This window comes from Oratosquilla oratoria, chromosome 29 (assembly GCF_046742065.1).
Source record: "Oratosquilla oratoria isolate Oo_2021 chromosome 29, ASM4674206v1, whole genome shotgun sequence".
In the NCBI taxonomy this organism is placed as follows: domain Eukaryota; kingdom Metazoa; phylum Arthropoda; class Malacostraca; order Stomatopoda; family Squillidae; genus Oratosquilla; species Oratosquilla oratoria.
In genome coordinates, this window is record NC_134805.1 from 34,847,582 (window position 1) to 34,864,242 (window position 16,661).

Sequence of the window (16,661 nt, forward strand, 5' to 3'; positions counted from 1 at the left end):
TTTTTGCTAAATAGTGTTTCCACTATTCGTATTTGACACAGAGAGGCGCCTACTTTATGGTCTAAGTTGGACAGCATTGTGGACATCAACAATGTGGTTAGTCTTTGGATGATGACCCTGGAGAAACAGGTGTGTTGAAATCTTTAAACATTACAGGTGTTTCATTTTCTTCTAGGTCCTGTAGGAAATTATATAAAGTCTACTGGAAAGGGGTTAAATGGGCTTTCTTATAAAAATGGTTTTAGGGAGGCATGACTGTATTCACTGTGGTTCATATCCCATTGTGTACACATTGGATATGAGGACAATTCATTCGTTTTTAATGTTCTGTTCTGAGTATCATGAAATGGTGTAGTTTGTTATAGTTGGTTTTCATAGATTAGATAAAATGTAGTTTTTATCAGTATCATTAGCTAGGAACACCCATTTAGTTTCAAGTCTAAAGGAGAGTTTTTACATAGTATTCATGTTACTCGGAAATCTCTTTTGTGAATATATTCATATATTTAGTATGATAGAGACAGATTCCAAATATACCTGTGTTTATTTTAGTTTGTTGAATTTACAGGGGTGCCCGTTACTAACTCGTGCAGGAGCTGACGGAGTTATGCAAGCAATGCTCTTAAGCTTTGGAGGACTCCGTTTCAAAAATCAACACCTTGAGTTTAATGTGTTACCCAAATATCTCCATCGTGATTATCACTTTAGGTAAATGTGAAGTATTATGCCATATATAATGCTCCATGAAATGGTTTGAAGAATGTATAATTTTGTCCCTATTATCATGTATTATGCCCGTCTGGGGTATTGGCTGCTTGTTATTGTGGCAAAGTAGCATGCAGTCGATACTTTAGGGTCTATATGGGGCGCCCCTACGGACCAGAGCCACACATCATTTTGTCTATGATAGAAGAAATTCTGTTCATAGAGAAATGATGACACTTTTATACTACGACTGTCCCTCCATTATGCTGTCCCCCAACCCCTTGTTGCTGTCCTGTACCATTTCTCTGAGTATTCTCTTTCTGTGATGGGGGAATTCCCTGTGGTGGGGGAAAAGAATACTGCCACCAAGTTTCCCACTTGGATCGTAAGAGGCGAGAAAAAAGGGACGGGGAGAGGGACTAGGCATCCTTCTCCCTGTAGCCCCACGGGGCACACATCCTAAAGAGAAAAGTGAAGGCATAAGGGGTGCTGGAGGGCCTCGGGCCAGCACCCTAAGGTTTGGGTCTTTTAATGTGCGTGGATGTGGTACAGATGAGAGTAAAAGGGAAGAGATAGGTAGTATGTTTGTGAGAAGAAAGATGGATGTGTTGGCTTTGAGTGAAACTAAATTGAAAGGGAAGGGTGAGTGTAAGTTTGGGAGTGTAAGTGGGAGGTTATCAGGAGTGAAGAGAGGGCGAGGGAGGGAAGGGGTGGCTATTCTAGTAAGTGAGGAGATAGGTAAACGTGTAGTGGAGTGGAAGGAGGTTTCCTCAAGGATAATGTGGATGAAGGTGAAACTGGGAAAGGAGATGTGGGTCTTTGTAAGTGCATATGGGCCTGGCAGTGAGAAGAGCGTGGAAGAAAGGGAGGCCTTTTGGATAGATTTAAATGAGTGCATAGAGGGTTTAGGAAGAAATGTCAATGTAATAGTACTGGGAGACCTTAATGCTAGGGTAGGAAATGGTCCAATCGATGGAGTGGTTGGGAAGTGTGGAGTTCCAGGAAAGAATCGTAGTGGAGAGTTGATGGTGGAAATGTATCTAGAAAGAGAGTTGATGATAGCAAATACAGTGTTTCGGAAGAAAGTTAAGCATAAGTACACATGGGAGAGGGTGGTGGAGGGAAGGGTGGTAGATAGAGCGCTAATGGATTATGTAGTGGTAAATAGGATTATGATAGGAAGAGTTAAGGATGTACATGTGCTAAGGGGAGAGGGTGGGGGAATATCAGATCATTTTTTGGTGGAAGGTAAGCTGAGAGTGGAGGATAGATGGAGAAAGAGGAAAGGGACAAAAGGTAGGGAGGTTGTTAGAGTGAACTCCTTGAATGAAAAGGAAAAGGAGAAGGAGTACGAAAAGAAGCTGAAGGAGGAGTGGGAGGGAGTAAAGGATGGAGCAGAGATGGGTGTGGAGGAGGAATGGGGATGGTTCAAGGAGGGAGTCTTAAAGTGTGCAAGGATGGTGTGTGGAACAAGAAGGACAGGGGGAAATAGAAGAAAGGGTAGTGAATGGTGGGATGAGGAAACAAAGAAGGTTGTAGAAGAGAAGAAGCGAGCATTCACAGATTGGTTACAAAAGAGGACGGGGGAGTCATATGAAACGTACAAAGAAAAGAAAAGAGAAGTAAACCATAAGATAAAGGAGGCAAAAAAGAGAGCAGATGTGAAATGGGTTAAAAGTATGATAGAAATTTTTAAAAGTAATAAAAGATGATTTGGAAAGAAATTAAGAGAGGAAGGGAAGGCGAATCAAGTAGATAAGAAAAGGTAAAAGGTACAGATGGAGGGATGATAATGGGAGAGACAGAAGTAAGGGGAAGATGGGCAGAATATTTTAGGGAGTTGCTAAATGTGAAGGAGGATAGGGAAGGAAAGATAGCTGCAGTGGGAAATGCGAAGAAAATGAGAGTGATGAGTGAGGAGAATGGAGGAGAAATAAGGAAGGATGAGGTGAAGGCAGGTGTAAAGATGATGAAAGCAGGTAAGGCACCTGGTCTGGATGGATGCCATGCAGAATGTCTGAAAAAGGGAGGTTCAGTGATGGTGGACTGGTTGGTGAGGTTATTTAATGTTTGCTGGAGAGAGGGTAGAGTACCGGAGGACTGGAGAAGTGCCTGTATAGTTCCTCTTTACAAGGGAAAAGGGGACAAGTGTGAATGTAGTAGTTTCAGAGGGATTAGCCTGTTAAGTGTAGTAGGGAAGGCTTATGGGAGGATCTTAATTGAGAGGATTAGGAGAGGAACAGAAGGAGTAATTGGTGAGGAACAGTGTGGATTTAGGACAGGTAGAGGTTGTGTAGATCAGATCTTTGTGGTAAGACAGATATGTGAGAAAGCTATAGGAAAGGGGAAGGATGTTTTTTGGGCTTTTATGGATCTGGAAAAGGCTTATGATAGGGTAGACAGAAAGGCACTGTGGGAGGTTATGCAGATTTATGGGATTAGGAGGAAAGCTTCTGGGAGCTGTCAAGAGTTTTTATGAGAGTAGTAGAGCTTGTGTCAGGATTAGAAATGGAGAGAGTGAGTGGTTTGAGGTAAAGGTGGGACTTCGTCAAGGATGCGTTATGTCGCCCTGGCTGTTCAACTTATACATGGATGGGGTGGTGCGAGAGGTGAATGCTAGGGTAGTGGGTCAGGGATTGGAGATGGTTAAAGAAAATGGAGAAAGTGGGAGGTGAGCCAGCTGTTGTTTGCGGACGACACTGCGCTTGTGGCAGGGTCAGAGGAGGGATTGAGGAAGCTGGTGGCAGAGTTTGGGAGAGTATGTGATAGAAGAAAGCTAAAGATAAATGTAGGTAAAAGTAAGGTGATGAGATGTACAAGGGGTGAAAGTGGCAGTAGACTGGAAGTGAACATTAAGAGAGAGCGACTGGAGGAAGTGGATAGTTTTAGATACTTGGGTGCAAGTGTAGCAGGAAAAGGTGGAGTGAAGGTGGAGGTAGAATGTAGATTGAGAGAAGCGAGTAAATGCCTTGGTGGATTAAAGAGTGTAATGAGGAATAGACATTTGGGAATGGATGCGAAGAGGAGACTGTATGAAGGAGTGATTGTGCCAACAGCACTGTATGGGGCAGAAACGTGGAACATAAGAGAAGAAGAGAGAAGGAGTTTGAATGTGTTTGAGATGAGGTGTCCTGAGAAGTATGGTGGGGGTTACTAGGCTGGATAAAGTGAGAAATGAGGAGGTGAGGAGGAGAACAGGGGTGAAAAAGGATTTGGGAGATAGGGTTGATGAAAGAATATTAGGATGGTTTGGACACATGGAAAGAATGAGTGAAGAAAGACTAGTAAAAGAGGTATGGAAGGCAGATGTGGAGGGAGTGAAGATGAGGGGACGTCCTAGGATGAGGTGGATGGATGGGGTGAAGGGGGCTTTGGGGAAGAGGGGAATGTCTGTTGAGGAAGGAAGGGAGAGGACGGAAGACAGAGGTGAGTGGAGAATGGTTGTATATGGATGATGTTGTGATTGCATGAGGAGGAATGGGCAGGGGGGTGGGGGGTGGGGTAGTATGTGTGAGTAAATTTTGACGCAGCCCGAAGGGATTTTCTCCCCGTCCTCTCCTTATATGCAAGGGGGGTCGCCGATTAAATGAAGCGGCCTTGCTGTGGATGTGCTGTGTCTTGCGACACTGCTTCTGACCCAGGGCGGTGGGCAGGGTGCAGGGATGACCCGTCATCCAGGAGGTGCTCAGATGAGAGGGAGGGTGGGAGGGGTGTGGAGTGTATGTAGGGATGAAATGGGTGGGAGTGTTTTTATGCCTTTCCCTTTTTGGCTACCTCCCTTGTAAGGGGGAAAAAGCCTTGGTATATGTATGTATGTATGTATGTATGCCCTCATCTGGGGTATTTGACTACATGTTATTGAGAAGATAACAATTGCTCAGTAGAATGCAGCTGATACTTTAGGGTCTACAATAGTCGCCATAAGTTTGGACGCAATAATGCTGATGTCATTACTTATGCCACAAATTGGAAGTCCCTCACCCTCAATATCCCAAGCGAGCCAGATATTTTTTTGTATGCCTGGCAGCGAGACCAAGGTTGGCTGCCACCAGACCATGCAGTGTTTCCAGGCTCGGTGCTGTTTGAGATTTGACAGGGGGAGGACTACATTTCTGGAGCTCCGTGCTTTCCCTTTGATTTTACGTAAATGCTCAGTGGTTTGGTGTCGTGTTGCTGGCTATGGGTAGTGGATGTGAAATCAAATATGACAAGATTGCTGCTATAATGACCCTGTTTAAATTCTTATATGGTGTTTGCACACACTATTGTTTTATCCAATTTGTTCCAGACATCCACCACTCTGTGTGGAAAACTGGAAAACTTTTTTTTTTCTTTTTCAGATCTCTTCTATAACTATCCTTTTTGAGTTTCTTTTCATGTCCCCTTGTTTTTCTTTTATCCCATTTTAATAAGTCTTCTCTGTCAAGGACTTCCATGCATTTCATGATTCTGTAAATGGCATAATTAAAGATATTATACATATATGGTTAATGATATAAAGTTATATCAAAATACTTCAAATTGGCTGCATAGGCATATATTTACATTACCTACATTTTGACTTTCATCAATCATATACTTAAGAATTTAACGAATTTTGACTTTCATCAATCATATACTGATATTCATTTTGACTTTCATCAATCATATACTGATATTCTATAATTTAAGAATTTAACGAAATTATATATAACTGGAAGCTTGCTGGCTGAGTGGGTTAGGGTGTCATTACTAGTGGTGAAGGTCGAGGGGATGGTGGTTCGGATCCTGCCACCAGCGAAGTTGAACCAAAAGCATGGTTCATTAAATTCCATGCTACAAAGTCCTCTTTGAGGGGCACCATCCTAGCCTTCTGATAATGGGAAGTTTGTGACGTACCATATCATATCATACATAACCGGCAAAGTTTCAAATGCACCCTGGACTGAAGAAGTTGATAGTGTTTAAAGATAGGCACCAGGGAGATGATTCTCTGATGTCCTTTTTTACATGGGCACCTCATGCACATCCCTTCTGCATATATAATTCATTGTGAAGTAACATTATATATCTTCATGTCTCCAAACCTTATTCTTTGTTTTCTCCTCAGGCGATTGAGTTATGGTAATGGAACTCATTTGAACATATCTGTGGTTGTCCAGGAGGAAGATTACAAAGCTGTTCTCTATGTTGCTCTTGATCGATCGGACAAGAATTATTATGCCTGTGATGCTGGTTGTCTCGACCCACCTGTCCAACTTGGGTAAAGTTGCATAATTTTTAATATACATATTGTAAAAAATTTTGAGAAGCTATTATTGCCATGTATATATTCATTATTGTCATACCTGTCTGGGGGTATTGGCTGTATGTTATTGTGGGGTTAAAAACTCCTCAGTAATATGCAGCTGATACTTCACGGTCTATATGGGGCATCCTTATAGACCAGAGCCACACATCTTTTTGTCTGTGATAGAGGAAATCTCTATTCATAGATAAATGATGCTACTTTATTATACTGTGACTGCCCTTCCATTATACTGTCCTCCCACTTTTATACTGTCCTGCGCCACTTCTCTGAATATATATTTCCTGTTTTGCCAAGCCCTGTGGTAGGGGAGAAAGAATACTGCCACCAAGTGACCAAGTGTTCCTATTTGAATGGGATGGGGACAGGGATAGGACAATGCATCCTTCTCTCTACAGTCCCAAAGGGGACATCCCCCATTAAAAAAACAAAAAAAAAAAAAAAAAAAACATAAGAGGGTCTGGGAGGAGTTTTCCAACAAGAACCTAAGGTTTGGGTCTCTTAATGTGCATGTGTGGTACAGATGAGAGTAAAAGGAAAGAGATATGCAGTATGTTTGTAAGAAGAAAGATAGTGTTGGCATTGAGTGAAACTAAGTTGAAAGGGAGGGGGGAGTTTGAGTTTGGGAGTGTAGTTGAGAGGATGTCAGGTGTGAAGAGAGAAGGGATGGCTATACTAATAAGTTAAGAGATAGGTAAATGTGTGGTGGAGTGGAAGGAGGTTTCTTCAAGGTTAATGTGGATGAAGGTGAAGCTGGGAAGGGAGATGTGGGTTTTTGTAAATGCATATGGGCCTGGTAGTGAGAAGAGTGTAGAGGAAAGGAAGGCTTTTTAGATAGAATTAAACGAGTGCATAGAGGGTTTAGGGAGAAATGTCAATGTAGTGGTATCGGGAGATCTCAATGCTAAGGTAGGAGATGAACCAGTAGACAGAGTGGTTGAGAAGTGTGGAGTTCCAGGAAAAAATTGTAGAAGAGAATTGATGGTGGAGATGTGTTTAGAGAGTTGATAGGAAATACAGTGTATTTCCTATCAACTTCCTAAACACATTTAGGAAGAAAGTCAAGCATAAGTACACATGGGAGAGGTTTGGTGAATGGAAGGGTGGTAGATAGGGCTTTAATGGACTATATAGTGGTAACCATGAGAAGAGTAGGAAGAGTTTTGGATATACATGTTCTAAGGGGAGCCAAGAAAAGAGGGATGGAGGGGTTTGTGATTAAGTGTGGAGTATGTGGGGATGAAAGAGGTGGGAGTGGATTTATGCCTTTGACTTTGGCTACCTTCCATGTAAGGGGGAAAAAGCCATGGGTATATGTATGTATGATTATTATTATAATTTTTGCAGAAATATGGAACATAAAAGAGGAAGACTTTAAACATGTTTGAGATGAGATGCCTGAGAAATATGGATAGAGTGAGAAATGATGAAGTAGGAGAAGAGCAGGGGTGGAAAGTGAGTTAGGAGATAGGGTTGATGAAAGAGTAATGGGATGGTTTGGACACATGGAAAGAATGAGTGAAGAAAGATTAGTAAAAGAGGTGTGGAAGGCATAGGTGGAGGGAGTGAATATGAGGGGGCAACCAAGGATGAGATGGATGGGTGGGGTAAAAGGGGCATTTGGAAAGAGGGGAATGTCTGTTGAGAACGGGAGGAGACAGAAGATAGGGGTGAGTGGAGAATGGTTGTGTATGGATGATGCTGTGATGCATGGGAGTGGGTGGGGGATGGGGGGTTGAGGGAGAACATGTGAATGATATTTTGACACAGACTGAAGGGATTTCTCCCCATCCTCTCTTTTTCTTCATGAGGGGACATAGAGGTGGGGGGTTGCTGATTATATGAAGTAGCCTTGCTGTGTATGCGCTGTGTCTTGCTACTCTGCTTCTAACCCAGGGTAGTGGGCGAGAAGCAGGGATGACCTGTCTTTCAGGAAGAGCCAAGATAAGAGGGAGGGAGGGGTGGTGAATGGCAGTGGAGTATGTGGGGACTGAATGGGTTTGAGTTTATTTTATGCCTTTTTTTTGGGGGGGGGGGGCTACCCCCCTTGTAAGGGGGAAATTGCCATTGGTATATCTATGTACGTATTTATCCATATACCTCCCTTATAAAGGAGGTGGTCAAATCACTCCCATGCAACACAGCATCATCCATACACAACCATTCTCCATTCACCCCTATCTTCTGTCTTCTCCCTTTGTTCCTCAACAGATATTCCCTCTTTTTCAATGTCCTTTTTACCCCATCCATCCATCTCATCCTTGGTCGCCCCCCTCATTCTCACTCCTTCCACCTCTGTCTTCCACACCTCTTTTTACTAATCTTTCTTCACTCATTCTTTCCATGTGTCCAAACTATCCCAATATTCTTTCATCAACCCTATCTCCCAACTCCCTTTCCACCCCTGCTCTCCTCCTCAACTCCTCATTTCTCACTTTATCCAGCCTAGTAACCCCTATCATACTTCTCAGGCACCTCATCTCAAACAAATTCAAACTCCTCTTTTCCTCTTTTATGTTTTATGTTTCCGTCCCATACAGTGATTTTGGCACAATCACTCCTTCACACAATATCCTTTTAGCATCCATTCCCAAATGTCTATTTCTTATCAAACTTTTTAATCCCCCAAGGCATTTACTTGCTTCTCTCAATCTACATTCTACCTCCACCTCTACTCCTCCCTTTCCCACCACATTTACACCCAAGTATCTAAAAATGTCCACCTCCTCCAGTATCTCTCCCTTAACCTCTTCAGTACGGGCCTTAAATCTCGTGGGCAGCAGCCAATGCCAGCCGTACGACGTGTCATAATAATACTCGCATCATAAAATATAGTCACCGCTTATATTGATCGTTCTCTCTTTCACCCGTGAATTTTGATAACCATAGAAAATGTGATTACATTCAGTTTAGAGAGTATGTTATTACGGAGGGGCAACTACAATAAATATAATCAAGACGCCGATATGGCAGCCTCGCGTATTCACTTGCTCCTCATGACGCCTATGTATACGGCACCGTATGGAAGGGGTTAAGACTCCCATCCAATTTGCTGCCACATTCTCCCCTTGAACATCTCTTTTACCCACATTTATCTTCAACTTCCTTCTTTCATACATCTTCCCAAACTCTGTCACTAACTTCATTAATTCGTCCTCTGATCCTGCCACAAGCACAGTGTTGTCAGCAAACAACATCTGGCTCATCTCCCACTTTTCTCTATTTTCTTCAACCATCTCCAATCCTGGCCCAGTACCCATGTGGTTACCACTCGCACCACCCCCTCCATGTATAAATTGAGCAGCCAAGATGACATACACATCCCTGTCGAATCCCACCTTTACCTCAAACCACACACTCTCTCCATTTCTGATTCTAACACAGGCTCTACTACTCTTGTAGAAACTCTTGACTGCTCTTAACTGCTTTCCTCCTATCGCGACTACACTCAACAAACTGATCCCTCTGAAACTACTACACTCACACTTGTCTCCTTTTCCCTTGTAAAGTGGAACTATGCGTGCACTTCTCCAGTCCTCCGGCACTCTACCCTGTTTGAAACAGACATTAAACAACTTCACCAGCCAGTCCACCATCATTGTACCTCCCTTTTTTAGACACTCTGCATGACACCCACCCAACCAAGGTGCCTTACCTGCTGTCGTCATTTTAATGACTGTTTTCACCTCATCTTTTCTTATTTGTCCTCTATTTTCCTCACTCATCACTGTCATTTCCTTAGTACTTCCCACTGCAAGTACCTTTCCCTCCTTATCCTCCTTCACATTTAGCAACGGCCTGTAATACTCTGCCCATCTTCCTCTTACTGCTTTGTATAGTTATGTATTTATTTATATATTTATGTATTTATTTATATCTTTTTTATGTATTTATTACTTTATTCCATATATTACAATTAGATGAAAGGATAACACTGCCTGATGGGGTGGAGTTGCCATACAGTGAAATGACAGGGATTTATGTATGAACCTTATTAAACATTCTAATGAAATCATCAAATTGAAGGGTTTAAGGAGGACAAACTGAACCTGTTCTTCCTAATGTCTGTTCCTTAGTGAAGTAAAATAACCAAGCATTAACCAGTACTGATTCTAAAGAATACCACTGGAGGCTGGGTACGGTGACTGGCTACCTCCCTTATGTGTCTGTGAAGAAGCCCTTGGTTTTATTATCTGTTAGGAGAGGCATAAAATGGGTTTTAATATATATATAATTTTTGTATGCTTTAACTTGTCTACTCCCCTCATAAAGGGGAAAGGGCTTTTAGTATTTATGTATTAGCAGTTCAGAGAATTTTTTCCTTCTTCTTTTTTCCATTTCCAGTACTCGCATGTATGTTTGATAATCAATAGAAATCATAGTCATATACTGGGGTATTCAGTTCATGTGGAAACAGTTTGAGGTGATTATAGAAATAGAAATATTCATTTAATCTGTTAATCTATGTATTTTAATTTCATTAGAATGTTTATAAGGGAGATAAAATAGTTTGAATCTTTGTTATTGTATTACTTCATGATTGTTATTTCATATATATATATATATATATATATATATATATATATATATATATATATATATATATATATATATATATATATATATATATATATATATATTTATATATATATATATATATATATATATATATATATATATATATATATATATATATATATATATAATATGTATATATATTTATATATGTATAAATATTCTTTTTATTCAAGTCCCACGAAGCAGATGTTCCCAGTGAAGTTGACGGAGCCTGTAACAGCCATTTTGTACATCACTTGGGATCGTATACACATGGAGGAATTGAAGCACACCATACATGTTAAAGAAATAGCCTTAGGTAACCCCTTTACTTCGTTATGTTTTGTTTATATACAACCTGAACAATATAATTGACCATACTTTATCAAGTTTGTTGTAACTAATACCAGACAGTTTTATTCAGCAGAGAAATGCACGTTGGACTTAAAAAAGGGGTCGATTCATAGAAACCCCCTTTAAGTGGGCCCTACACGTTCAATATTATTGTGCAATATTCTGTATTGCACAGTAGTGTGGACCAGTTTGTCAACACCGTCTACCATTTGAGGCATCTAGTGGACAATGGGTGGATGCAGTTGGGGGTGGGGGGCATTTGTCCGTAGTCCACAAACCACTTCATTTGGGTTGTGACTGAGGGGATCCAGAGATCATTTTCTCCTCTCCCAAATATCACGAACCATCTATAATAATAATAATAACAATAGAAAAAAAAAAAAAAAAAATCAAATGAAGGATCCATGTAAAATCACTGCCGCGTAAACATATATCATATTTATAATGTATCATAACCTTTTTCTTTCACCCTTGTTTTGAATGCCTTGTTCAATTTCAGCACCTCCTCACGAGCACCACGTGATAGCACTGCATCGCCACGGTCACAAGTGGGGTGGGCTACCAACGCTGTTCTGGTTCACCGTGGTGGCCCTCATAGTTATATTCCACCTCTTCCTTTTCAAACTTGTTGTGAATGAATACTGTGGGGGTGATGTTAAACACAGATACAGGTAAGGAATTTATGTTTTAGTTGTACTGCTCGCGGCAGTGTATGCAAGTGCTTATGTAGGAATCTGTGTAATTAAAATGTTGCGTAACTTGAGGACGTGTAGTTAGAGGCCATGTATTTTAGTTTGAAATAGAAATGTGATGTTTTACAAGTGAGGCAAGGAGGAGGTTGTATGGTAAATGGTCCCACTAAAGGGAAGTTAGTTGGCTTAAAAGAAGCAGTACTGTAAGAGTCCTGGTGTCAGATTTTGATACAAGAACCTCAATAGCCTCCAGACTACTGGGGTACAGGCAGGTTCGTATTAAAATTAGTATCACACAGTTTAACACAGTCATCCTCATTCTGTAGTTATCGGTCATACCCTTTTTCTGTGCTCACTGAATGGGTAACGAGGGTTGTTAATCATCCATCAATAAGGAAAAGTTGCATGAATTATTATCAAAGCCTAGGCCAGGGGTGGGTAACCTTTTTTTAGTGTGGGTGCCAAAATCGTCCAAATCTTTGATACAAAATTTTCCTGCATGCCAATGGAGTAAAACTGGCTTATGTACGAGTATGGGCCCCCTCTCTTCACCTCCTTGGACCACAATCTGCTGCTCAGCACAGTTTGCGGTTACCAATGGTCGTACAAAAGAAGTTGGAGATCTATTAGTTATTTGTTTTAAGGTGAGCTCTGGGTTTCATGTGCTGGAAAAAAAGTCAATAATGTTCCAGGTTTTGCTGTGTCAAGGGTTGTCCCCCCCCCCGGCCCAGGCTGTTTACAGTCAATATTGATGCTCTGTTGAAGTGGACACAAATAAGATCTCTTACATAGTGCTAATTCTAATCATATTGTATATTGCTTTGAGCATGAATTTTGCTGGAGCATAGTCACCCACTCCGTTGCAGGCTTTAGGTAAGAAGCATCATTATCTGGTTCATTCACATGCTTCATTGGGATGAAAGATTGCAATATGTAGTTAGTTGTGCTTCCATTAAGAATGATTTTTATGGATTACTGATTGCTCCTTTGGATGTGTTATTGATGAAAGGATGACTTGGTTTCAGTGATTGGTTTAGATTTAATTTTTTATTTGAAAAGTAAAAGGTGCTGATGGAGAGATGATAAAGGAAGAGACGGCAGTAAGAGGAAGGTGGGCAGAGTATTTTAGGGAGTTGTTGTTGTTGTCGTTCCCTAGACTGTCTGTCCGAAGCTATTTTGAGTCTGTTTGTGATGAACCATGTGTTGAGTGTGTCAAGGTAAGGCTGGATTATTTAATTACCCCTGACGCAGATTTTAGGGAGTTGATAAATGTGAAGTCTTGGCTAGGGAGGGAAAGGTAGTTGCAGTGGGATTCATTAAGAAAATGACAGTGATACATATACCAACGACTTTTTCCTCCTTACAAGGGAGGTAGCCAATGCCAGAGGCATAAATCATCCACTCCCACCCATTTCATCTCCACATACTTCACTCCCATATACCACCCCTGCCTTCCTCCCTCCTTGGCTCCTACTGGATGACGGGTCATCCCTGCAACTTGCCCACTGCCCTGGGTCAGAAGCAATGTAGCAAGACACAGCACATCCACAGCAAGGCCACTTCATTTAATTGGTGACTCCCACTCTCCATCCCCTCATGCAGAAAAAGAGAAGAGGAGAAATCCCTTCAAAATATCATTCACACATACTCCCTCACCCCCTCACCCCTTCCCTGACCCACTCGCTTCCATTCTCCTCTCACCCTTATCTTCTGTGTTTGACCTTCCTCAACAGACATTCCCCTCTTTCCCAATGCCCCTTTTACCCCATCCATCCATCTCATCTTTGGTTTCCCCTTCATTTTCACTCCCCCCACCTCTGCCTTCCACACCTCCCCTAATAATCTTTCTTGACCCATTGTTTCCATGTGTCCAAACCATCCCAATACTCTTTCATCAACCCTATCTCCCAACTCCCTTTCCACCCCTGCTCTCCTCCTCAACTCCTTGTTTCTCACTCTATCCAGCCTAGTAACCACTAAGCGTCTCAGGCATTTCATCTCAAACACATTTAAATTCTTCCTCTCTTATGTTCCATGTTTCTGCCTCGTACAGTACTGTTGGCACAATCACTCCTTCATACAATCTCCTCTTAGCATCCATTCCCAAATATCTATTTCTCATTACACTTTTTAATCCTCTAAGACATATACTTGCTTCTCGCTACATTCTACCTCCACCTCCACTCCTCCCTTTCCTGCCACATTCATACCCAAGTATCTAAAGCTATCCATTTCCTTCAGTCTCTCTCCCTTTATACTCACTTCCAATTTGCTGCCATCCTCTCCCCTTGTACATCTCATCACCTTTTACCAACATTTATCCTCCACTTCCTTTTTTTGCACACCTTCTCAACCTCTGTCACTAACTTCCTTAATCCCTCCTCTGATCTTGCTACAAGCACAGTGTCATCAGCAAACAACAACTGCCTTCACTCCCATTTTCTCAATTTTCTTTAACCAACTCCAAACCCCAGTCCATTATCCTTGCATTTACCTCTCGCACCACCCCATCCATATGTAAATTAAACAGCCAGGGTGACATAGCACATCCCTCTTGCCAAACTAACATATGAGCAAAGACTATCCAAATTGTACCTACAACTCTGGAACAAAGAAGAGAAAGAGGAGATTTGCTGACTATCTACAGAATAATGAAAGGAATGGAAGTTTTAGACAGGAACAACCTGTTAGTGTGGGACAACGGTAAAACGAGAGGACACGGAAAAAAACTGAAAAAAGATAGTTATAGAAAAAACATGAAAAGGAACAGTTTCCCACACTGAGCGATAAATACATGTAACAAATTAGACAACAAAACAGCATGTGCAAACACTATACAAGATTTTAAGATAAAACTTGATGCGGAGAGATACAAAGACGGGTCACCACGAGCATAGCTCCCCTCCCGTATATTACAACTAGGTAAATACAACTAGGTAAATACATACATACATACATATATACATGCATATACACATACATATATATAAACAGCCATATATACATCCATCCATCCATCCATCCATCTATACATACATGCATACATATATACATATGCTAAATGCATTTTCATCCTTATAAGGGGTTGGCCATAAGGAGGGTGATTGAGTCAGGGCAGACACCCATCCAGAACCCATTTGTTGCCTCATCCGTCTGAGCTCCTTGAGTTATGTCTGTCCTTTTACTCTTCTCATTTCTTTTTTGAACCAAAATCACACAGCATTCCTGTATGAACTAATCCCCATTCAAATAAGAATGCTGACCACTTTCAACATGTTCCTTCATTATTTCTGTGACTGTCTCCTGGGCTCAATATTGTCTCCAAGGATAAAGGTGCTGGTAATCGGTGATGAAATGCAGGACAGCAAAACCTTGGATAACTAACTTAATCTGTTCCTTGACTTGGTTCTTTAACTGAAATGTTTGCTAACCAAAGTAATTACTGCAAATGGGCCAAAGCACCACTGAGCCAGTGGGATTGTGTGTGTTTGTTTCCCAAACTATCATTAGTTAACAGAATCAAATATTTTTCACTAAACTTGTTCGTTAACCAATTTGTTCATTAAATGGGGCATTCATTATCCAAGGTTCAACATGGAACTGCCTAGTGTAGGCCTTATGGTTTCTTGCAGTCTTCTCCATTCTTATGTTCTTATGTACTAGCTAATTCAGGCCCCAGCACATCCTTGAACCATCAAATAATCTCAGTAAGCAAGTCAGAGTTCCTCCCAAAAATAAGCATATGGTCCAGGAGTAATTCATACGAGTAAATAGGAAACGCACCATCAATGATCAGTCAGTCAATCTGTAGCCTCGGTTCTCTCTTGCAGGAGACCTATGGCCCCAGGGAACCTGGATATCGCCACCAGGTTGTTTGTTGGTCATTCAGGCAAAATACTTTGAGTATAAGGCAGTGTAAGGTAATTTGTGAGATCTTTGCATGGTGCCTTATATCTGGGGCATATGATGTTTGTTTTGAGGCCAATTCTGTGTTGGTGCTTGGTGAGGACTTGAGCATAGGACTCGTGTTGTCTTCTGTTGCTGCTTGTACTCGTACATCTGCTTTTGCTTTTTCTGCTTCTGCTTGATCTGCTTCTGTTTCCATGGGCAAAAGCGCAATTTAGAAAAGAGATCAGTCACTCAGTCCACTGTCCCTGGTCTCTCTTGTAGAAGACCTGTAAAAGAAAATGGATAAAGTTTAAAGGATATGATTTGATTTCTCTTGTAGTTTTGGTGTCAACACCATGGCCTGTCTGGAGACCCATTGCCTTATTTACCTAGTTGTATGTACCTAGTTGTATTATACAGGAAGGGAGCTATGCTCATAGTGACCCATCTTTGTATCTTTCAGCATCAAATTTGTTCTTAAATTCTTGAATAGTATTTGCACACACTGTTGTCTCATCCAATTTATTCCAGATATCCACCACTCTGTGTGGGAAGCTATTCTTTTTCAGATCTCTTCTATAACTATCCTTTTTGAGTTTTTCATGTCCTCTTGTTTTTCTGTTGTCCCACTTTAATAAATCATTTCTATCTAGGACTTCCATTCCTTTCATGATTGTGAAAATAGTCAGTAGATCTCCTCTTTCTCTTCTTTGTTCCAGGGTTGGTAGTTCCATTTTGGACAGTCTTCATTCGTATGTCAATTTGTAGAGTGTTGGTGCCATCTTTGTCATTGCTCTTTGTATTCCTTCTAATTTCTTTATATTCTCTTTATTCATTTTAGTATGGTGAGAAGTGCATGTGGATTTTTTTGATATGTTGGAATGGCTGTTTGTGAATGAACTCAGAAATCAGTGTAATTAGCTCAGTCATACTGATTAGGTGCTTGCATATATATATATATATATATATATATATATATATATATATATAATATATATATATATATATATATATATATATATATATATATATATATATATATATGCAACACTGATCTACTACACCTCTGATATCCGCTGTTGTGGAAAGGGGCTTGGAAAGTCCTAGATCAACTTTCTGACATTTATATCCAAGTCTTTTATTATCATCAGGAATGGCATGTGGTCAGAATTTATGTA

The 16,661-nt window shown here is 40.9% G+C and overlaps 1 protein-coding gene across 7 annotated transcripts in view; it reads left to right on the forward strand.

Moving 5' to 3' along the window:
- LOC143040711 (uncharacterized protein KIAA2013 homolog) overlaps window positions 1-16,661 on the forward strand; it is a 53,148-nt gene that overhangs the window by 20,074 nt on the left and 16,413 nt on the right. For 4 of the 7 annotated variants that reach the window (XR_012967742.1, XM_076212059.1, XM_076212057.1 and 1 more), the window contains exons 11-15: window positions 42-129; window positions 569-708; window positions 5,795-5,947; window positions 10,744-10,868; window positions 11,403-11,574. Coding sequence is in view for 6 of the 7 variants with exons in the window: in XM_076212059.1 (XP_076068174.1) it covers window positions 42-129; window positions 569-708; window positions 5,795-5,947; window positions 10,744-10,868; window positions 11,403-11,574 (678 nt within the window). In the remaining variant the exon portion in view is untranslated. Of the gene's footprint in view, window positions 1-41; window positions 130-568; window positions 709-5,794; window positions 5,948-10,743; window positions 10,869-11,402; window positions 11,575-15,425; window positions 15,516-16,661 lie in introns of all 7 variants that reach the window. The other 3 variants (XM_076212055.1, XM_076212056.1, XM_076212060.1) reach the window with 1 other exon arrangement.